The sequence below is a fragment of the Thamnophis sirtalis genome, unplaced genomic scaffold, assembly GCF_051295495.1.
Source record: "Thamnophis sirtalis isolate CommonGarterSnake01/CBP01778 unplaced genomic scaffold, rThaSir2_p1.2 scaffold_3, whole genome shotgun sequence".
Classification (NCBI taxonomy): Eukaryota; Metazoa; Chordata; class Lepidosauria; order Squamata; family Natricidae; genus Thamnophis; species Thamnophis sirtalis.
Genome location: NW_028261383.1, coordinates 89,562,069 through 89,585,234, shown reverse-complemented (window position 1 = coordinate 89,585,234; position 23,166 = coordinate 89,562,069). Strand labels below are relative to the sequence as shown.

The window sequence follows — 23,166 nt, the reverse complement described above, 5'->3', positions numbered from 1 at the left end:
AAAAATATCTCAAGTTAGAACTAATGCTCAAATATGTTCTTCACTCAACATACCAAAACATCCAGTTATTCTTAGCAATATGCTTATTGCCAGCCCTATGCAGAGAAACAGAGCATTAATAGTATGGTGCACACTCCAGGTGAGTCATACAAAAAGTATATTTCCTTTCCTTATTCCAGTGCTACAAACTGGTCTGTAGGAGTATTTTGAACCAATGAGAAAGCATCCCAAGATTTCATTAGAAACCTCATATATCCATATATGTCGCTCAAGTACTCCCTGGAGATCTCTGAGTGCAGCTCGCTTAGTACATTAACCAACAAAGTTACGCTTGGTTACTTTTCCTGAATATGCTCATTTGCTGAATGGCTGCAGGTGATTTGAAAAGGGATGCTAATGTGCCAGAATGAAGGGCTGAATTTTGAACACGCAGCTGCTTTTCTTCTCCCCCCCCACACCTCCAACTATCTGGAATGCTTGCAGAGAGACTCCACTTGGAACCAGAAAATCAATGTGCTTAAAAATCCACTTCAGCTTTGCTTATTTTGATACTTGTGCCTTGCAAGATGCGAGGGTTTAGCCTCGCATGGTGGATTTAGTATTGAATGTTCAGCTACAGTTTCAGGCTGAGGCACTGTGTCAGACCAGCAACCATCTGTTCTTTTGAATGTTTGGCCTGCCACACTTTCTAATATTCTACTATGCATTTTCTATTGTGGGAAAATGGGAGGGGGGATTGTAAGGAATTACATACTATGTAGCCATAACAAAATTCTTTCTAGAAAGCCAAGGTCATCCTTTGTCTCTGCACCTGACCAGAACTAGATGGGTGGATGTACCAACATGGCTCTCTTAATAAATTGGAACATTGAGCAATACTTTGCCTTGGACTCTGATTTACTTTTGGATGCTTTTTAGAACCCTGACACACGGGCTGAAAATCTTATTTGATGATCTTTGGAATCAACATTTCTTTGAATTAGGACTCACAGCTACTAGTCATAGATTTGTTTTTAATGGCTTCTCTTATTAGAGGGAAGGATAAGAAGTAAGTTTATTAAAGAAGGATCCAACATAAAACTAAGAAGAAATTTACAGACAGTGAGAACAAGTTGTAAGTGCTCCATTACTGGATGGTTTCAAAAATAGGCTGGACAACCATTTGTCTGGGATGGTATAAGATCTCCTGCTTTAAGCAGAGGGTTGGACTAGAAGATCTCCAAGATCCCTTCCAGCCCTGTGATTCTATGTTCTACAGTATGTTGGATTTTTTCACTATTTGTATTCTATAATTTGTACTCAAATACCACTTAAGATAAAACTTGCTAACATTGGGATATTTCTATATCCTATGCAACTAGTTTGTCCTATCCATTTTTCTTTCACCTGACAGGCCCAATGGCCCTTTTAAAACTATTGTCATTTTACTAATAGGAAAAACTGCATTCACCAAACCATTTCAGTTTGGTATAATTTAATGCAACTGGAAAGAAACTAACTCTATATATGAAAGAATGGATTTAGGATATGAATGTGCTATATTTTTTTGGAAGTGTTGTTGTCTTTATGAACTCAACTTCTTGGAGGTACCTAATTAACCCCTGTTTATTTTTCAGATTTGGGCAGAAAGAATATAGTAGTGTTTGATACTGCCTCTATAACTGTATTATTCTATGCACCAGTTTCAGAAATGTGCTCAGTTCTCTGTATGTTTACCTGAAAGTATAGGTTCTAAAAGTACACTGGGGATTGTTTTCTGTAATTGTGATATAAAAAAACCTTGTAAGAAAGAAGATAGGGAGGGAGGGAGGAAGAAGGAAGAAAGAAGGGAAGTGTCAGTCAATCCAGGAGTATAGATCCAGGGATAGTAATCAAGTATAAAATTTTATATGGGGAGCACCGTGCATATCCAAAGATTGAGACAAATCTATTGGGCGTGCATATGCAAAAAGCAGTATTAAGCAAGTTGTTTTCAGATGAATGTAGGAGAGAATAGGACTTATGATCAAACATCTACTTTAGGGAAGGGGAAGGCACGAATAAGAACAGGAGGGAGAGGACTTGCAGAGCAGTATTAAGCAATAAAGTCCTGGAGGTGAGCATGGTACTAATCTGCTGGATTCTAGTCCTCTAAAGAAGATGCACACGGAGACACCCCCCTCCCCAACACAACCAATATTTCACAGGGAGTGAATCTTTTTAATCACAGGATGTTTCAGCAATGTAAGAAGCCCTGCAGTGGTTGAATAATGCGTGAACAGCAGCCACTGCTTCTCTCTCTCCCCCCCACCTACTGCTCTCTCTCTCTCTCTCTGTTGCTAAACACGCTTCCTTCTGTCTTGCTTTTACTCAGGCGGAGTCTGACAGAAGATCCAGCTTCATGGGATAGAGATTACCAGTGACATCCCGTTGAAGGCTTGGTCCATCAGCTTTATAAAAACAGGACAGCTTTCAGGGAGAAGTCCACTTCTGTCATTTAGAGGGATAGGAGAGGGAGGTTTTCTCATAAAGAGAAAACTTTGAATAAGACCCCTTGCCTTGGGCTCACCAAAGATTCTGCAGAGTGGAAAAAGAGTGGAAATCTAAGAACAAAGAGCTGGGTCAGATACTGCAATGAAACAGTAACTCAAGGTAAGTGGCTTTTTGAATGCATTTTCCAGCCAAGGAAGTTGGAAGGGATGATTTTTTTATTTAGTAGAAACAGTCAAGATTTTGGGGGAGAAGAGCTTATTTCATACCATGTAGTTGAATGCGTTGATGCTGCTATCATCTATAAAACTTTCTTCTTTTGCTGCTAATTTTTGGCAGGAGACGGTGTTTTGTTTTTTTTAAGAGGGGTGCAGGATGTAAGATGGAAGCATGCAGCTTCCTATGCCATACGTAGACTTGTTTCTTTTATTTCACTGACATCTCTGAACAAATAGGCTTTGCATGTAGTGGGAAATACTACATGGAGGTAACAGAGATGTAAGCATTCAAGTCGTGGGCAATGATGCAACTCACAATCTTCGCTTATTGGAAAATGTTGCCTGCCATTAACTTCCAGTGGCGAAGCAAGACTGCACGTGCTAGAAGCAATCTTCCTAGAAATGTCAAAATGTTTGCATGGTGAAGTGATGCAGGGAGCAGAGAGAAGAGAAATGTACAGAATAGTTAATGTTCCTAGTTCCTTTTTATTCCCTGGATGTTTCCTTAGGAGAAAAATCCTGGGGAATTCTCTCCATCATTTTTATTTTTGGAAAACTGTTGGTTTCTTCTGTGGGTTGCTCTCTCCTTGATACTTGGTCCACAAAGATTAGATATATAGAACCAAAGTCTATCTTTCTTTCTTGCTTTGGTCTTTTTGTATATTTTGACATGCTCTTTTGCCCACTTTAGGGTTCAGCCTGCAGTTTCAGAATTAACTCTGTGCTTTGACTTTTGAGCATTTAGAAACACCTGGTAGTTTTGAAAATAGGCTTCCTCATATATAAAGGAATCCCACGGTATAATAGTTAGACTGATCAGATATGGTGTGATTTCTGGTGAAGATACAGCAGCAGAACCAGCACTTTTATTACTTTTTCAACTCCATTTCTTCTCTGCCTCCATCCTATCTTATTACTTCTTTTGTGCTCTGCAGGCTGAGCTCTTGGGTTACTCCTAGAAAAAGGGGAAATGCATATCCCAGCTTGATTTTTTTTTTAAGATAGAAAACTTAAAACTCCCACAGGAAGATCCATTTAGGGGTGACTTTCAAAAGAGGACTCCTTGTAGTTAATTCCTACAGCTTGGCTAGATACCTTTGCAGTCATCCGTGAAAATGTCATCCCCGTTACACCCCACCTTCCCTTCCGCACAATTTGTAAATTAAAATAAATGCCTGTGGTATGTTTTGGCTAAAGTCCTGAAGGCTAGATGTGTTTTTAGCCAGCATGAAATAGCTACCACAGTGGCATTCTCCTTCCTCTAAATTCTTTTTTGGTGTGTGTGTGTGTGTGTGTGTAGGAAATGAAATTGTATATAACTTGCTAACTTCTCTTTGTGAGAGAGGTTGGAGAACCATGTTGCTTTTTGTTTTAAGTGGGAGAATCCTCTCAGTCTAATCTTCCTAGTCCTGAACCTTTTTTGTTCCCTCCAAAGGAGACAAATGCTGTTCCTGGGCTGGCTTGGTGCCAGCAGGATCACAGTCCACCATCCTCATCAGATAGCAGAGGCAGGGGTGAAATTCAGCAGGTTCTGATAGGTTCTGGAGAACTGGTAGCAGAAATTTTGAGTAGTTTGGAGAACCAGCAAATACCACCTCTGGCTGGTCCTAGAGTGTGGAGGGAATGGGGATTTTGCAGTAACCTTTCCCTGCCACGCCCACCAAGCCACGCCCACAGAACCGGTAGTAAAAAATTTGAATTTCACCACTGAGCAGAGCCCATGATTTTTCAGCTCCGTTTCAGCCCAAGAGAATCATTGCAAATCTGAGGGAGATGGGCAGTTTCAAAATTAGATAGGTTTGTGTGTGTGAGAGAGAAAGAGACAGAGACAGAGAGAGACAGAGAGACAGGGGGATAGACAGACAGACAGAGAGACAATATAGGATAGCATTCAGACTGTTGGGAAGAATAGTCCCTTTGTCCCACCTCCTTAGCTTTCCCTCCAGCAGTTGAAATCCCATATTGTTCTCTGCATTCGTTGATCAGTTTCTTTAAAAAGTGAGCACTCATTGAATCCTCTCTCATAGTGGCTAGGATTTTGTTTTAGTAATAAATTGCAAAATCAGATAGAGGTGAAGCTAGAAGGCTGTCTGTCTATCAGTTTTTGTGTTCTCTGTTGGTCAGCTGGAGGAAAGCTTCCTTGACAACTCCTAAATGTGGCAACAACAGAGATGGGGAAGACACGTGCAGCTGTGTCTCGGGGAAAGAAAATGGTGGCTATGTGAAAATGTCTTAAGTGGGAGCTAGTGGAGCTGTTGCACAAATTGTGTATTGTCATGCTCCAGTTTGCATTTTTATTTCCTTAATTGTAAGCACCCGAGGGCTTCATCCAAGACAAGACTGCTGTGTGCTTCAATAAACCCTCCTTCCTGCAAGGGCACAGAGTTTAAAAACACAAAAACAAACCAACTATTACAGTGAACCTATGTGCTTCCCATCATATCAATACAATTGTAATATGAAGCCAGATGTCATGCAATATCAGGAAATGACTCCCGTTGAGTGGGATTGATCTTTTGACAGATATATCCAGGTTAGATTGGTTTGACAAGGCTGGAAGGCTTCACCTTGTGTTGCTGGCTTTTGGCCCATAAGTCTAAAGCTTTTGTTTTTCATGTTAATCACAAGACTCTTGGCTTGGCTAGAAAACATGTTTGGTTAGAAGGATTGGACTGGACGTTTATTCTTGGGCACAAAAGCACGTTTCCTTAACTTCTGTGCATCTCCTTACTTTGTCAGAAACCATTCACACACTAGTTAACATCTGTCTTTGTTTAGATCATGGATCCATCGAGATTGATGTAGCTGAACAGCTAAGACTTCAAAAGCAGGATGCTAAGGATATGGGATAAAGCAGTACTGTATTCTTTCTCCTTAACTATCATGTTAAATGTAAACATGGTTTTTATTACAATCCTCAACAAAATAATACTACTGGGAGTATCGTGATTGCCCTCTTCTGGCGGCATTTTATAATCCCCAGAACTTTCCCTTGAGTGAGTTCCTTTTTCAAAGTGGACTTTCAACCTACCCTTTTCCTCTGTTGGGCAGATGGATTCACTCTGGTGCAAAGAAATGATAATTGGATTGGGAGAAGCTACCAGGCAGTAATCAAGAGTACCACCTGGACATTCCTGCACTGAGAGATTTAGCACAAAAGTCAACAGGAGAGACAAAATAAGTTTGACAGTTGTTTTATATAATTGTCATTTTCCAATTTCCTATTACCTGAACTATGCTTCTCATCCAGATTTCACTATTGCTTTGATCTGATGTTTGGACAGACAGAAATTATTCATGTACAGTTCTTCCCAATTCTTGAGGATCTTACAAGGTAACAAGTGTGCTTAAAGGTATCCTTAAAGAGTCTATTCTAGTGATGGCTAACTTTTATGGCACTGAGTGCCAAAACTGGATTGGATGTGCGCCAGAGCACCAGGACCCAGAAGAGAGAAGCTAACCGGTGCGTACATGCATGGCAGCCAGCTGCTCTTCCGGGTTCCTTTGTGCACATGTGTGCCGGACAGCTGGTCTCTTCTGGATTCTGGTGCATGCATGTACGCTAGCCAACTGGTCTTATGCGCATGTGTGTGACGGAACCTGGAAGAGAAGCTGGCAAAGGCGCGCATGCCCACAGAGAGAGTTCTGCATGCCACCTCTGGCACGCATACCATTGGTTCACCATAATGGGTCTATTGTATTATTAATTCTCTGAGCTTATCTGAGGCAATTAAAAGTCTCATTGGCTAATTTAAAGAAACACCATAAGATGGGACCAAAAGAACAGCTCATATTAAGTATGGAACAGAGATAATACCCATTTAGTTCCTGCCTTCTTTATTGATCAGTCACAGTTATGAGGAGTGATGAAAAAGTAACTTGGCAAGGTTTTGGGAAAATGGTTTGCCATGGCCTCCTTCCTAAGGTTGAGAGAGAGTGACTGGCTGAATGTCACTTGCTAGCTTTGTGCTTAAGATGGGATTAAATATCTGAGTCTCCTGGATTCTTCGTGAAGCTTTAACCACTACACCAAACTGACTTCAGAAGCAAAGTAATAACCATAGAAATAGAATTAGGCAGGAATCGAGATTTTTTTTGACATGTGAAGAGCAAGATATTTATGTTTTGTGTTTGAGTGGATAGCAGATTGGTGGTGAGTCTTCTGCACTGACAATGGAGTTATGAGTGCAGCATTTTATTTAAAGATCTTTTAAGGGGATCCAACATAGGGACAGATTTATCAATTCTAGTCTTATAAAGACAATTTGAAATTCAGGAAGCAGAAGCAATTTATGGGAGACTCCAAGTTATAGGTCTATTAAATATGCCCGAGAGGGAACCAGGCCTTGAATGCATTACTGCAGCCTCTCAGAATCCACTTCTCTTCCCTCTGCCCATCAGAAGACTTTTAGCAATCTAGAACGTGAAGTTCAGGGAAGTCAGACATGCTCTGTAGTGTGGCAAGGTAGAATAACAGAATATTAAAAGCCCACCAGAACATCTCAGTGCCTTAAACAAAATCAATTATTGAGTTATTTTGAGTTTCTTTCTTAGGTTTTCCTCTTTCTCAGGACTGAGAAATCTCTGCTGAAACTCTCTTTCTAATGGATCATTACACTTTCCTGCTTCCCAAGGCAGGTCAACATTCTTCCTCTGTGAAACCACAAGGGTGGATACAAGGTGCCATAGAGAGGCAGCCTAATAAATGGGAACAAGCCTGGGTTAGGTGATGAAAATATGAGTACCCAATTTTCTTTGTAATTTATATGTCAAGCTGATATCAGAAACCGTTTCTTGATAATCAGATCTGAACCAGATGGTGACTGGTAATTTTATCATTGTCAGCCTTTGAGAATTGCTATTATCATTGTACCTTTTCTTCAATTTTGCCTTTCCTTTTAATCATTACCACTTTTTCTGCTCCTGTATATCATTTCAGCCTCTTATTATACAATGTGTGTGTGAGAGAGGGGTGGAGGAAGAGAGGGAACAGAGAGAGGGGGGAGGGAGGGAGGAGAGGGAGAGGGCATCCCTGGCAGCAGGAATCTAACCTAAATAAATGGTAGTGAAGCAAGCTAAATAATCAGTGGACTGAGTTTGCATCTCCAAACACCCCTTCACAGGAGCTCATGCACCAATCCAAAGGTTATGTGTCTGAGCAAACATGCCCCTTCTGAAAGGACATATTTTGGTTCAATTCCTTTCTTTCTTGAGTATTGTGGTCCTTGGTGGCTTCAATATTTTTTTCTTTATTTGTCTTTTTCAGTGGCTGACATCTTTTTCAGTGTCCTTCCATGTGGGAGGTTCTTTTGCTTGTTTCCTCTTTGTAATGTAAATAGCCCTTGCAGTGAAAGCTCTTTCTTGGACCTTTCTTTTGATGCCTCAGTTTTTCCTTGTGCCGTGCAATCAGATTATTGCCATGTGGATCTTTCAAAGCCAACTTGCTGTTTGGCTGATATGGGGAACAAAACCTAACACTACATAGAGTAGAGTAGAGTAGAGTAGAATAGAATAGAATAGAATTAGAATAGAATAGAATAATTCTTTATTGGCCAAGTGTGAATGGACACACAAGGAATTTGTCTTCAGTTGATATGCTCTCAGTGTACATTAAAAAAGATACATTCATCAAGAATCATAAGATACAATATTTAGTGACAGTCATAGACCACAAGTTAGAGAAACAAGTTTCCAGGGGTAGCAGAAAGCACATTTATTTACAGAAAATACACAATTGGGATAAACAAAGACTAGACTCCAGCTACCGGTAGTTAGATCCTATCAAGAGAAGACTTCAAGAACCTATATTCTGAGAATGTGTGTGTGCCTGTATGCATGCACCTGGGGAAAAATATAAGACAAATTGACAGAAGGTCATCAGTTTTTTAAACAAAGAACAGGCAGAATGATAGACAAGGCTGGGCTACAGGATAAATCTTTAACACTCTATCTACACCTTACTGCCTTCCTTGGGGCCTGTTAGTCATTAGATACTAAAGATCCAAGATCATTGGATATCACCTCCAACAGGATAGCCCCCAAGATACACAGCAATCTGGGATCTGGGTAATTGAACACAGTATTTCATTATTAAAAATTGCTACAGGCAAAGGCTATCTTGTCCAGGCAGAATTTTATTTTGAAGAAACTTCTGTATCCCTCGCCCCCAAACCGCTTCAGTGTTTCTGTCAAGGTTATTCCCTACTTAAGCAGCATTTAATTTCCAAATGTTATTGTTGCACTATGACTGAGCAGATCTCCAGGAAAAGGAAAGGACGATGTGTCTCCATTCTGTTAGTGATATTCTGCAATGATAAGGTGATTTATAAACGTGTCTAGAAAAGGAAGCATTCATGTCTTTAGCGAAAGATGTGACTTACCAACATCTCACCAGATTTTTGATATAAAGAATAATGTACATACTGTCAAGCTTTGGACAAATTTAGAAAGTCAAAAGAGTTTTAAATCCACTTGAACACTGATGAATATTGATCTAATCTGCACAACCCAGTAAGAGACAGAACATTAAATACAGAACTATTCTTTCAGGGATTTTTTAAACTGCAGTTTAATTTATCAGCTATGATGAATGACAGTTGCAGAGAACAAATATGCATTAGACAATTATCTTTCACTCATTATTTGAACATAATTTTTGGGTTCCATTTAGACAGAGACTTTTTTTGTCCTATAAAATAGAACTGCGTCAGCCTCATCTTAACCTCTCAGCTACTAAAGTTTTCTTTTGATTCTAAGATTGCAAAAAAAGTGGGAAGGAGGTGAAAGAACAGTTGAAGCATTTGGATGTACAGTTGCATGCTGAGCTTTTGTCTGACAGACTGAACAACAAATTATGTCCCCAGGTCCGATTCTGACATGTCAGTCTAAACATCACCAACCCTGTTATGAGGTAACATGTGGAATCCGTATTAGTGTCATTCATGAAATAAAAATTTGGGTTAATTAAGAGACAGTGAAAAGGCATGTTTTGAGGCCATTTTTTGGTCATTGTATACCTGGAGGTCAATCCGTCAAAAAATTGTAAGAAAAAAAAACCCTCATCAGTTCTATAATTTGCTTTCCCTCAGAATACAGATCTGGTGAATTATGAACATGTGATTTGATTATGAAATCAGAATTACATATTCTTGCAGATTACATATTCTTAATAATGTTTCTCTTTAGTAAGATAGATTTTAAAGTCATCTATCATATTCATCATAAAAAAAAACCATGCTGAAGAGTCTCTTGCCTCTTCCTTGAAATCATTTTAGAGATTGTTGCTACAAAGAGGATAAAAGGGAACGCAAATACTCAGGTGCCTGATGAGGGAATCTTATAATAATATTTGTAGTAGCTGAAAGGTCATTACTGATTTTCATAATGTGAGTGGTTAGAATGGAAATGTTTCAAAGAAAATAGAAGACCAAATGCACATAAAATATGGCCCTGGGCTTTAATCATCAGCTGCAGTTGCCATCTTGACACGTTCTTCCCTCCATCTCCTCATCCTGGATGCTCCTGATTAAATAGCTGCTTTTGGAGTAGAGCAGCCCTGTTTCTTGCCTTCCCTCTTTTACAAAGCAGAGGAATGGCATCTGGAAGAGAGGCAAAAGCCTACTTTTCACTCTATAGTTGTGTTTGCATAAGACTCTTACTCATGGTTAACTGAATCATGGTTTATTTTCTGAGTTTATACGGCACAATAGACTATGATTAACTATGTCCTTGATTGAAATATTGGCAGCTAGATTATTGTTCAGCATGCCTCTGGACATGTCTATTCAAATGATGATGAGAAGCTAGCTTTCCTCGGAAAGGTATCTTGGGTCTACTTATGAAGAATAGATATCATTGCAGTAGATCTGTTCTCTCCATTGCATTCTTCTTGTCCTCTTCATGTGAAGAGAAACACTATCCATAGTCTTCTCCCACTTTATACCCAAAAGAGGTCTGCTATCCATTGTCCTCTACTTATAAAGGACACTGAGGATGAAAGGAAATGAAACAAGATGAGGGTATTATTACAATGGTCTTATTCTCCCTCCTCATTAATTGAATCTACATAACTTTCTGAAGAAGGTATATGCCCATTTACCTTCATACCTACTTTTTCCATGGTACAAATCATATGTACAGGTATACAAGGGTTAAGTGAATGATATGGACTGGTGAATGATATTCAATTCATGTAACCAAGGAACAAGACCATTTTCTGTCAGCCAAATTTTGGTTTCCTGGGAAGACTAGTCTTAGCCTACTTTTCCCTTCAAGTCAACAGTCTAGGGGATCATTGATCACTCTTTATGCTGTTTTGGCTTTCCTCAGAAAACAAAATACCCAACAAGTAATGAAATATCTACAATGAAACAACCAAGCCCAGAGAACACCAAGGACTCCACAGTTCAACCCTGAGCCATATTTGTTCTCTTCTATTGCAATTTCCTACCAATAGACCATGGATTAATTTGGAAGGCTGAAGAATCTGATCCATAGACTCAAAATCTATGCAAAAGAGGATGGAATGATTTCTCTGAAGGCATATCACATCTGGACTGCAAATATCTGGATAGCAATTGGATACTGTCTGGGTTTTCAGGGAGTCACAGCAGCAGTGGTGGGATTCAAATAATTTACCAGCCAGTTCTCTGCCCTAATGACCTACCCACCAGCTGGGTAGGTGGGGCTCAGTGGTCATGTGATCATGTGGACATGGCCAAGTCAATGTCACTCAGGTCGATGGGCACTTCACCTTAGTTGTTACAATAATAAGGGTTAACTGGAGAGGTGGTTTCTGTAAGCGGGGCAATAAAGATTAGGCTAGAAACAACACCAGAATGTTTCCTTCCTGTGTTCCTTACAGGATTAGCCCTGTAAAGTGGGAAAAAAACAAAAGGAGATTTCTTCCAACAACCGGTTCTCCGAACTGCTTAGAAAGTTACCAACCGGTTCTTCCGAATAGGTGCGAACTGGCTGCACAGCAGTAAAAATTCCTCTGAATAACCCCTCTGACACAACAATTCCTTCTTTTCTTCACTATCATGTCATTAAAACCACTTCAGACATAATGCATACATCTTATTCATCCATTCATTTATTTCAATTCACATTAAAAGCATTGGGTAATCAGTGACCAAGGCAAATAGGGATGACTCTATAGATCCAAAAAAGGAGACTGAAGTGCCCATTTCTAATGTCAAAATATTAAATATTGATTTTAAACACATTTGAAATTTGTTCAAACATTTAGTCAATTTACATTCTTGATTCATAAGCAAACACCCATGAAATATCTGGGACTAGAAAAAGATTAATATTTTCCTCTGATTAAAAGCCATTTTGGTGGAGATGGAAAGGGAGCAGGAAGTAATTTCAATGTTGATGCAGCAGGTTTCCCAATTGGAGTGCAGTGGCACGGTCTTTGTTCGTAATCTCTGGACACTGGCTGGGATCTTTATGTTCTTTTTAGTTCCTGCATAGACTAGATCCAAAAGGAGGTTAGGGAAAGGTAGATATGAGCAAAAATGTTGAAATGATTGTTCTAACTACCTCTTGGTTGAACTATGAAAAAAAATGAAAGAAAGGTTGGTGGGATAGAAATTTATTTTACAGAAATCTCACTGAATGTTCTGCTCTTTAATATGCTTAATGATGTTTTCCCCACACTTATCTGGGACAAACAAGCCTATCACTTCTGCCTTTGCTTTCTCTGGCACAAATCTGCCAGTCTTCCCTTCCTGTAGTAATGAGATTGATTTGTTGTGATATTGCACAATTGAATTAGAAGAAGAGTTTCACATCTTGAACTCTTTAAGAATTCTCAGGAGTATCATCTCAATCAAATAAGCAGTCATTGTTTAATTTTTTTGAAGCTAATTCCTTTTCACTTCCATTTGTCTTACCTCTTCAACTTCTTTCTATGTTTCATCTTTTTTTTCTTGAAAGAGTTTGCATTTTTGTTCTTATTAGTTGATCATCTATATCAGGGCTGCAGTCGATGTGCCATACTTACCTAACCTTATTTGACATTAAACTTTCACCTATAATTTTGTCTCCATGCAGGAAGCAGAAAGAAAAGTGTAGGTTTCAGTTCATAAATATCATAGGATGGGAAAATAACTTAAAGTTCCTTTCTGGACAAGGATAGAAAAGTGGTCTTTAAAAAAAATGTGGTAGTGCATTTGGAAATTTGAGAGCATGTAGTGAGTAAAGTCACAATTCCTAGTGGGAATGATCAATCAGAAAACATCAATCTATCAGAAGACAAGCTTAAATTGTATTTACAGAGCATTCGTGACCTGGCAATTGAGTTAAATTATTTTGAAGATGTACAGAATACACTGAACTATAAACAAGCCAAACAATTTAATTCTGTAAGACAGCTTATCAGGAAACAGTCGCTCAACATTTTTCAGCTCATATGTATGCTGTTTTCCTCTGATTGGAATTGGAAGGAAAGAAAAAGATCCAATTTTAACTATACCCAGAGACTTCATCTTTATGTCTTTGGGGATCAACAACTACACTGCTGTGCGAAAATGGTCTTTAAAACCGATAGCAAAATTCCATTTATACAAATTATTTACAGCTTTATTAAAAATATGAACAAAAAATTCACTTCTCCCTAACATTAGGGAGAACAGATTTGAATTGCAAAACTCCCGATGATTTGCTGCCATTGGCTGGTCATTCAAATTTGTGCAGCCCAGATTTTGTGATTTTACCTAATATTCAATCAAAACGAGCTTATCTGAACAAGCAACTGATTGGGTAAATAATGCAGAATAGAATAATCATTATCTACCCCACTGGAAAGGCAATCTGTCAAATTTTGGACATTCATCCCCTCCTCTTGCATTACCCTGGATGGATCTATTTATACTCTTTCTGACACTTAAGCAGTGACCATTCCTTTGGCACAAATCAAGATCTAGCTCTGATTAAACACAAACCACAGAGAGTCAAGATGCAAAGCAAAAATAATAATTACATTATGTTAAGCCAGTTTAAATAAGCAGAACACATCTCCTCCCCCAGTGCTAATTTAAGACATAGGAAAAGAAAGAAAGATTGAAAGCATGCTTGCTTGTGTACCCCAAGAACTTGCTTCATGTTCAAATTATAAATGCAAGTATCATTATAAATGCAAATATCAACAGCCCAATAATTCACATAATTCTCAGCCCAAGCCTTGCATTTTATCCACCATATTAGACCAGCTCATTCAACATTGTCTTAACTGTCTGGAGAAGTGTTGCTTAATTATTAGTCCAATGGGGGGAGGGGGAGGACAGATACACGAAAAGCTCTCCAATGTTTATCAGATTAAAAAAAATTAATAGCCTCTTAGGGATTTTATGACTATAGGACATAGTCAAGACATGTAATAAATGTTCCTGTCTGGCCCAGTCAGTGAGTCTGCACAGCCATTGCTTCATTCTTACAAAATAAAATGAATGCCAGAGGTGGCATTGTGTAACCTAGCAGAAAGTGGTGACTGGCTATGAACATCTCAGTGAGTTTAATGACTTTGCTTTTGGTTAGATAGAACTTAATTATATGATTCTGAACAATCCCAAGCATTGCCTTTGATCAAACTGAAATAGCATTGCAATAATTATTGGCATTGCTAATTAATTAATTCTTAAACCTCAGCCTCTTTTAAAAATCTCTTTGAGAGCACTGGTTTAATGGCTCAGGTTATCTTTGTTATATAAGTGGCCATTGGTATGCTTTTTAGACATTATATCATTTGTCAGATGTTATTTGGGGTAGAGTAAGATATTAAGAAAACACCTAAAGGTGCGTTTTTCAAGAAAGTCCAGTTGCCTCTTGAAAAAAGCACCTTTGGGACAGCCATAACCTGGATGACTAAGAATCTCCATAGATATTAAGAAAACAGTTTATCAACTCACCTGCTGGATAGCCCTTACTCATTTCAATCCATTTAAAAGAGATGAAAGAAACTGGGTCTAAAACAACAATTTTAGAGAAAATGCTCTCATGGGCTTGCACAAAAGAAACTATACAATATGTATGATATTTTGTGTGAGCTGATATTTGTATATGCAGCTTACATGAATATTTATGCCAGTTCAAACCTAAAAGGAACTGCTCATCTGTGTCAATGTAGCTGGCCAAGGATTATTTTAATTTGGAATTGTAATATTCTTCCTTCTTGAATTCTCAATGAAAATGCAAATTGGGAATAAATAACTAGAGGTGAACAGATTTATTCAGACCTATTATTGCTAAAATGAAACTTGTTATTGTTTTCAAATGTATTATTTGAGTTGGAAGAACTGAACCCATAAGACTGAGTAAGAGTATTGAAAATACATTTATAATTCAGTGTGATAATGATCTGATCTAATCTGTTATCATTTGATTTATATTTCTATTACAATAGAAGTCTAGATTTAATAATAGAAAATATTGCATCAGTGTTAGGTAAGCTCCCCGTTGTGAGAGCGAGTACGTTCAGAGAAGCGTTGTGAGAGTTGTGTTGGAGAACACACAAACCAGCATACAGAGACACTGTAGTTTAAATAGGCTTTTACTTTCGTGGAAATAGAGGTATCAGAGTCCATCAAACAGTCCAAGTCATACACGGATAAGACAGTCAGTCATCAATGTCTTTCAGTTAAGGGATAATCCAAATAACATAGTCCAGTATCATATAATCAGTTCAGTACTCAAAGTTTGCTAGCAGTTGCAAAACTTACAATAGCACACGGCACTTTCTAACAGCCAGCTTCCAAAACACTCAGATCAGATCAGCCCAACATCTAACAAACAGAGAGCTAACAGTCATTCTGGCTCCCTCTTATGGCCGATTGAGGAAAACAGCAACCAATCACATTTTACAGTATGATTTAAAGAAACAGGTACAGCATTGCTATATGATTTATATATTGCCAACCCAACCATTAGATTATATCCCTAACAATCAGCCTAATCTAAAATGCTTCTATATAGCCGCTTCATGCACAACATGGAAAAAACAGGAAGGGAATTCAATTTCCACCCTTTATTCACCTTGTTGTATGATTTAGGCTACAGATTTCAGCACAGGAAGAAAACGGGAGAAAAAACCAGCAAGAAACATCAGTCATACCAAGAATCAAATATGGTAATGATAATCCTAATTGTGTAATTTTATAGTTCAATTGCACTAACAATATGGTAGCATCTGAAAACTTAGGCTAAACTATGTCCATCTTGCATCTTACCAGTTCTATGCAGTTCTAGAAACTCATAAAGAAAATCCTGGGTCAACATGACATCTACAGCTTAAGGGAGACATTTTTCATTTCCAAATGTTTGGAACAGCGGTGAAGAAGATAAAGCAACAAGTGTTATATCCAGAGTATCATACAGGCAGATTAATTTCAGTGGTCATGCTACCGAGCCTGCTGCCAAGCTCATTGTTCTAATTTAATTCCATGGTGTCAGCCTCTAAGAGATGGTAAAATATTTACACACACATATGCACATGCACAAACACACACACACACACAGCTGAGAAGGAGAAGAAGTAGCTGAGACCAATCTAACCAGCCCCTTCTTCCCACTCATAGTCAAACATCTCAAGCAACAGAGGTTTCCAGCCAAGCTGCCTAAATTCCTGTTGGAGCTCCCAAGAGGAGTTACGAACTTTGTTCTGCAAAATAATTGGACACACTTGCTTTTAAACCAAGAAGAAATCCTCCATAAATCCAAGAGATTAATTACATGTATCTAAGCCATTAGAGATACAGAGCTGGAAATGAAAAATGAAATCAGTGAAGGGGGCATAATGATCAAACTGACTAAAAGGTTGTGATTCTGATTTTTTCCCCTATAGTTTTGGCAAAATATTCTTAAAGATTTAGGGCATACATTTATAATCGGTATTTCTTCTGCTACATACATATATGAAGCCCAGCTGTGAAATTACTGACAAGCATGGATGAGTTAATTTTGTTATTTTGCCTTAAGAACCTTGAAAAGAATTGAGTAAGTCATACAGTAGTGTGTAATAAAGATTCTAAAAGTCACAACAAGGAGATATAAGGGCTCTTATACTTATCATCTTTTATTTACATAGCAAATCAAGGTTCCTATTGGTGCTTAATAGGATCAAAAACTGCTACAATGTTGTCCAGGTTAGTCTTTAGTGGAGGATCATGCTCATATCATAGGTGGGTTCCTACTGATTCAGACTGGTTTGGCCGAGTAGATAGTAACTCTCTCTGCTCCCAAACTGGTTCTCTCGGCAGAGCTAACAGCACCGCCATCTTGTTTTTTTCTTCTGTGCATGAGCAGAAGCAGTGGTGGGTTACGACTGGTACGTCCTGGTACGGGCATACGGGTGCCTGCTGGAAGCACTGGGTACTGTTCTGGTACAGTGCTCCGAAGGGCCCACTAGCCCGCCTGCGCTCCTTACCAGTAGTTGAGCTGTTCGGGGCTTCTGCGCACGGAGGGTATGGCGCCTGTGCAACGCTCTGCCAAGCATCGCGGAGGTGCCGCAGAACATTGTAGGTGGTAAGTACGCATGCACATGCTGCATGTGTGCGTGCGTATGCTGCGCACGTTCATGTAGTGGATGCCCGACCCTGTTGCACTGTACCAGTTGCAACGGGATCCGGAATCCACCACTGAGCAGAAGCATTTTTTTAGTATTGCGCATGTGCGCATAGCATGCATTAAGCACGCACAAGCATGCAGCGCATCCCTGAGCGAACTGGCAGTAGCAGCACCCGGAACCCACCCCTGGCTCACATATACTTATATCCAATTCTATGGACAAGGAACTTACGTATGCCTTAAGCATACTGATGAACAAAACAGTTGCAGAGTTTATTGTATTTCTAGTTCATTGCTAATTTATATTTTGACTTTCCTTGCCATTCTTCATGCAAATAGAATTACTCTGACAAGCAGAGGCAAGGTCATGAGAGAGCACAAAGGCAGATTGGAGACCAATCGCAAGCAATTGTTAATAGCCAAACTGGTGATCTGGTTTATATGATGATATGAGCATGACATTTTGAAGGATTATTCTTTAACCCATTCAATTTTAGATAAATAGAATTGCAAAGAGAAAAAAACATCGTTTGTGAAAAATAATGAGAATTTAGTTAAGGTCAATTTTTTTTTTTGCGCTTTGCTTGGCTTTAATTTTATCATGCAGATATAATGGGATCTACACAGGCTAATTTTTTTCTTTCAGGTATTCCATTCAACTGTGCATGAAAACCAAATATTAATCATTTTAATGTGCAGAAGTTTGGAGCTTAATTTGAAATGCTGTACTTGATGATAAACGAATGTCTTTAAATATAGTCTTTTTCAATCTTGCATTTGTTTCTTTTTCTGCAGACAAACATACAAGCGTAATACTGTCAACCCATAAATACAAAAAAATAGGCATGGGGTTGCTTGATCAAGTCAATAGCACCATCATCTTGGAAGAGCGTATCTCAGAGAAGAAATCACAGTCTCGCTGGCATGCAGACAGTCTTGTCACCCCCAGTCAAGGATTTCAAGGCGGATCCAGTGAAATTATGATGGACAGCACCAAGATCCTGGGGGTCCAAATCATACTGATAATGGCTTATTCTCTCATCATTCTGCTGGGATTCATTGGCAACTCCTTGGTTATCTATATGATAGTGAGATACAAAACCATGAGGACTGTAACCAACTTTTTCATAGCTAACTTAGCTCTGGCCGACTTAATGGTGGATACTTGCTTGCCCTTTACTCTGGCTTACACTCTGCTGGATGAGTGGAAGTTTGGGGCTGTACTTTGCCACTTGGTGTCCTCTGCTCAAGCTTTAAGTGTTCATGTATCTATTCTCACATTAACTGTGATTGCCCTTGATAGGTACAGATGTATTGTTTTTCATTTAGACAGTAGAATATCCAAGAAAATCAGCTTCACCATCATAGCGATTACATGGCTGGTTGCTGCTCTCCTGGCTAGTCCCCTAGCTATCTTTCGAGAATACAGATACGAAGAAATTCCATCCATCAACCTCAGAATAGCTGTCTGCTCAGAGAAATGGCCTTCTGGCAACAGAGATGCCACTATATACAGCTTATCCATGCTCATCCTGCAATATGTCTTCCCTCTTTCTATCATCTGTTATGCCTACATCAGGATATGGTTCAAACTGAAAAGCCACATTAGTCCTTCTGCTACAAATGAGACTCACTGCCGCAGGAAAAAGACCACAAAGATGCTTTTCATGGTCGTTGTGGTGTTTGCCGTCTCTTGGCTACCCTTCCATGCTTTCCAGCTTGCCGCAGACTTAGATATGGCACTTGCCCTCCGTGATTATAAACTCCTTTATACGGTATTTCATGTCATAGCTATGTGTTCCACTTTTGCAAACCCTTTGCTCTATGGCTGGATGAATAAGAACTACCGCAATGGATTCCTTATGTTCTTCCGTTGTCAGAAAAAGCCGGAGAGGTTCTATGCAGAGGGATCAGTTCGGGGGAGGTCCTTCACTTTCAAGGCTACTACCTTGAATGGGAGCATCAAGCACTCCACAGGTGACAGACAGCTACCAACACCGGTTTAGTACATAACAGCTTCATCTCCACAAAAGGCCTGAACCTCAATGTTGCCCACCTAAACTGTCGCCCCCCCCAAAATAAAAATGTGTTGAATTGCCAAAATGCTGTCATTGTCATAGTTAGATGAAAGCACTTTATCTGTGTACCATCCATTCTGCTCTCCCAAGTTAAACAGTTCTTGCCTCCAGTTTGTGTTTTGTGTTGCAAAAGAAGCAGAAATCATGTCATTCCAGCATGCTTTCGTTTATGAGAATAAATAAATAAATTCTACTGTTATTTGAAGGACAGGAGGAATAGAAATAGAAGGGTGGGCAGGGAGATGTGGACGTGGCAGCCTCGTGGTCCTGCACGGGCCAGATTAATGGCTTCGGCGAGCTGTATATGGCCCCCGGGCCGTAGTTTGAGGACCCTTGTTGTAAAGTAATTAATCCTAACTTCTATTTAAAAAGGCAATATTTGGTTTTTGATTTCCAACAGAAAAGATGGACTCTAAATGTTTCCAGGCTAATGTTGGTGATAGTGACACCCACACAGCACTCCACAATCACTTTTTGCATTTCATTCACTGGTTAAAGTGATTGTTAAATCTTGTTCTTTAATAAGTAAATATTTATTTGGGGAATTAAAATTCCTGTTCTTCTTGACTGTCATGAATATTTCATATTATGAGATTGCTTTCCTACATTTTCTGTTGGAAGGATTCTATGGTGTCATCCATATCCTTCATTCTTGGTAAGTGTCTTATTGCGAAAAGCAGGTCCTATAATACAGCTAGTCCTTGACTTACAATAATTCATTAAGTGACCATTCAAGGTTACAACAACACTGAAAATGTGACTTATGATTGTTTTTCAGAGTTACAACCTTTGCAGCATCCCCATGATCATGTGGTCAAAATTCAGATACTTGGCAACTGGTTCATATTTATGACCGTTGCTGTGACTCAGGATCACGTGATCACCCTTTGCAACCTTCTGACAAGCAAAGTCAATGGGGAAACCAGATTCATTTAACAATCGGGTTATTAACTTATCAACTGCAATGATTCACTTAACAACTGGGACAAGGAAGGTCATAAAGTGGGGCAAAACTCACTTAACAAATATCTTAAGAACAGAAATTTGGGGCTCAATTGTGATCATAAATCAAGGACCACTTGCACTTATAAACACCTACTGTATTTGACCAATTCAGATTCTGCATGTATAGTATGGAACCGTGATAGCGAACCTGGCACACCGTCGCCAGCTACTCTTCTGGTTTCTGGCATGCATAGTTTCCAAGTGGACTTCATGGCCACCGGAGCACAGAAACTGGCCTGAAAATGCCCCCAAAATAGCCAAAGAAGCAGGCTGTTTTTAGGGCCATTTTCAGAGTATTTTTGGCCCGAAAACCAGTCTGAAAACTAAACTGAAAATGGCCTGAAAACGCCCCACAAAACGGGACACCTGTGCCAGCCAGCTGGTCTTTGGGTTTCTGGCGCTCTGGCGCACACACATGCATAGGTGTCCTGGTTTGGGAACTCTGTGCCGAAAAGGTTCGCCATCACTGGTATAGAAGAACAGATTTTATTTATCCTGAATGTTCAATTCTTCAAAGTAAGAATCAGGATAACTCCAGGTGGAAGGGAGAGTAACTGCACGGAGCAAGTGAGAGTATTGTGGCAATCAGCAAAGCACTCTCTCTAACTGAAAATTACATGGTTCATTGCAAACACATTGTATCAGTTCTACCATTGCTCCATGTGATCTTTATCCAGAATTGTTCAGAAATGCTACGGAATATTGATATCCTTGACAATGGTGTTCGCTCTGGGTCCTAGTATGTCAATGAAATCTTCATGAGCTAAGGGAAAGGAATGGAATCAAAAGGGCTATAATGGGATTAGATGTGTAATGAAAAACTATGTCATCATGATGCCTAGTGAAATAACCATCTCAAATTGCTGCCAATGTACATTAAAAGCTCTATCTGGAAGGAACCTTGGAGTCTTTTCTTTCTTGGATCATGAATATTACTCTATCTAATTATTCAATACAGACACGTGATTTTGTTTTTTAACAGATAAAATATTGAAACATTCCATGATAACTTCTAAAGTCATTTCCCCTTTTTGACCAGAAAAAAAGAGAGAGAGAAAGATGTAAGTGGTGCAAAATATACCATGAAGTAATATTCCATAAATATGTTTTGTGCATGAAAAAGATACATACTTGAGGCAGATATGTAAGTTGTATGAGTCATGATGTCATGATGCAGACTCCTTCCTGCAGACCCCAAACGTGGTAACATCATCAGGGCTGAGCAAGTACAGCAATTTCACCCAAATGATATAATAACTCAACACCTTCTTTTGATCTTAGTCCACTCAACATTCCTGAAAGCTGGAGATTCTTCTCTTTCTTTTCTAAGAAGCTCCATATTCAGAAAAGAACCGTGAAGTCTTTGGTGCTTTTTGAGTCTGTTTGCTTGCAGACGTTTTATTATCCAATTAACAATCCTGAGCTCCATATATTCTCTTCTATTGATTCAAAAAAGACCCAAATAAAACTACTCATTAGTTAGATGCATAGGTCTAGTCTTAAATGCAGAACTTGCCTCAGAAATAATCAGTCTGTGTTGGTGGAATGATCTGATTGGATTGGGATCGTTTGCCCAATCCCAATCTAAGAGTCTATGCCATCTGTAATTCTGAGGAGGGAGGGGGGATTAGCTCAGGACAGAAATCTTAAAGTCCTGGAGATGGATGCAGCCGTCCAAGTTGGATAACACTATTACAATTGGTATTAACTTTGCTTTCTTTTGCCACAGTTCCACTTCTATTTGCAGGTGATTTTGTGATTTTTCTCCAGTTCTTTCTCTTCTACTCTGCTGTTTCCAGATACTGCCATGTCCAAGCTGACTCTTTCATTTAGAATCTACCATGTTGGAATTTACAAGAAGTCCATTATTCTATCTCTTGCACAGTGGAGCAAGAAACAACAGATCTTGAGCTCCTTCTGTGTTGTTTACTTTGCAGGTATCAGAAAAATGTTCTTTTTCTCTTCGAGTCTTAGCATTTTTAATTCTGTCCTCCTCACAAGCTTATTTTTTTAAAAAAATCTGTCAAATTGCTTTCATAGTCAATCCATTGAATGGAAGATGGAAATCATTTGGTTCAGTGGCCTGCTTTTCAATATATCTAAATTAAATATTAAGAAACAACATATTTTAAGAGCAATAGTTCTGGATACATTTTAATATTTCATAATAAATCAGAGCTGTAGGTTTGGGTTATGGTGCTCTAGTTTCCCCGAGATTGCATAGTAGCACTTGAATTTACTGATTGATTTTTATCATAATTCTTAATAATTTTTTTCCTTGAGTTTGATTGCTTGCCTTTGTGGATGAGTCCAAATGATTTTCCGGGCAACAATTAAAAAGTAGTTTGCAACTTATTTCTGGATTTTTAAAAATGTTTTATTTCAGGAGCCAGAAATAAGCATAAACCCCCACTCATCCCATGAGACAACTTTGCAATTAGATTCATCCAAGAAAAGAGGCATAAAAATAACCTATACTGCTTTTTAAACATCATGTGAGACAAAAAAGCCTATTTTTAACTTCTGCCATCAAAAGATGTGCGATTGTTGCAGCAATCTTAAAAGCTTGTCACTTCTGTTTTATGATGCTCGCATTTATTTGGGTAAAATTCAGTAAAGTGATTTGACATACCTCCTCATAAAAAAAGGGGGGGGGCTTAGAAAATTGATGGCAACAAGCCATAATTTGCAACAAACGTAGTGGTGCCTGCATTATGCAGTCCAAAAATATCCAGATGGAAGCCATGATCAAAAGCTCTTGTGTTTATGTGCATCTCCCTGGATTTGCAAAGTTATAGTGCCACAAATACAGGCAGTCCTCGACTTAC

The 23,166-nt window shown here is 39.0% G+C and overlaps 1 protein-coding gene across 2 annotated transcripts; it reads left to right on the top strand.

Annotated features, from left to right (window-relative positions):
• Positions 1 to 2,106: 2,106 nt before the first annotated feature.
• Positions 2,107 to 21,237, top strand: LOC106538657 (neuropeptide Y receptor type 2). 2 transcript variants are annotated; one of them, XM_087709463.1, is made up of 3 exons: positions 2,107 to 2,223; positions 2,354 to 2,631; positions 18,051 to 21,237. In XM_087709463.1, exon 3 carries the CDS (start codon positions 18,101 to 18,103, stop codon positions 19,259 to 19,261), a length of 1,161 nt encoding a protein of 386 aa, XP_087565589.1. In that variant the 5' UTR covers positions 2,107 to 2,223; positions 2,354 to 2,631; positions 18,051 to 18,100; the 3' UTR covers positions 19,262 to 21,237. The 2 variants fall into 2 exon arrangements, with proteins under 2 accessions (XP_087565589.1, XP_087565590.1); XM_087709464.1 differs by lacking the exon at positions 2,107 to 2,223 and adding an exon at positions 15,743 to 15,819 and having other exon boundaries at positions 2,299 to 2,631.
• Positions 21,238 to 23,166: the final 1,929 nt, after the last annotated feature.

Excerpts from the sequence above, each read along its gene's own strand:
- LOC106538657 (XM_087709463.1), top strand. The coding sequence starts at position 18,101 with ATGGGGTTGCTTGATCAAGTCAATAGCACCATCATCTTGGAAGAGCGT.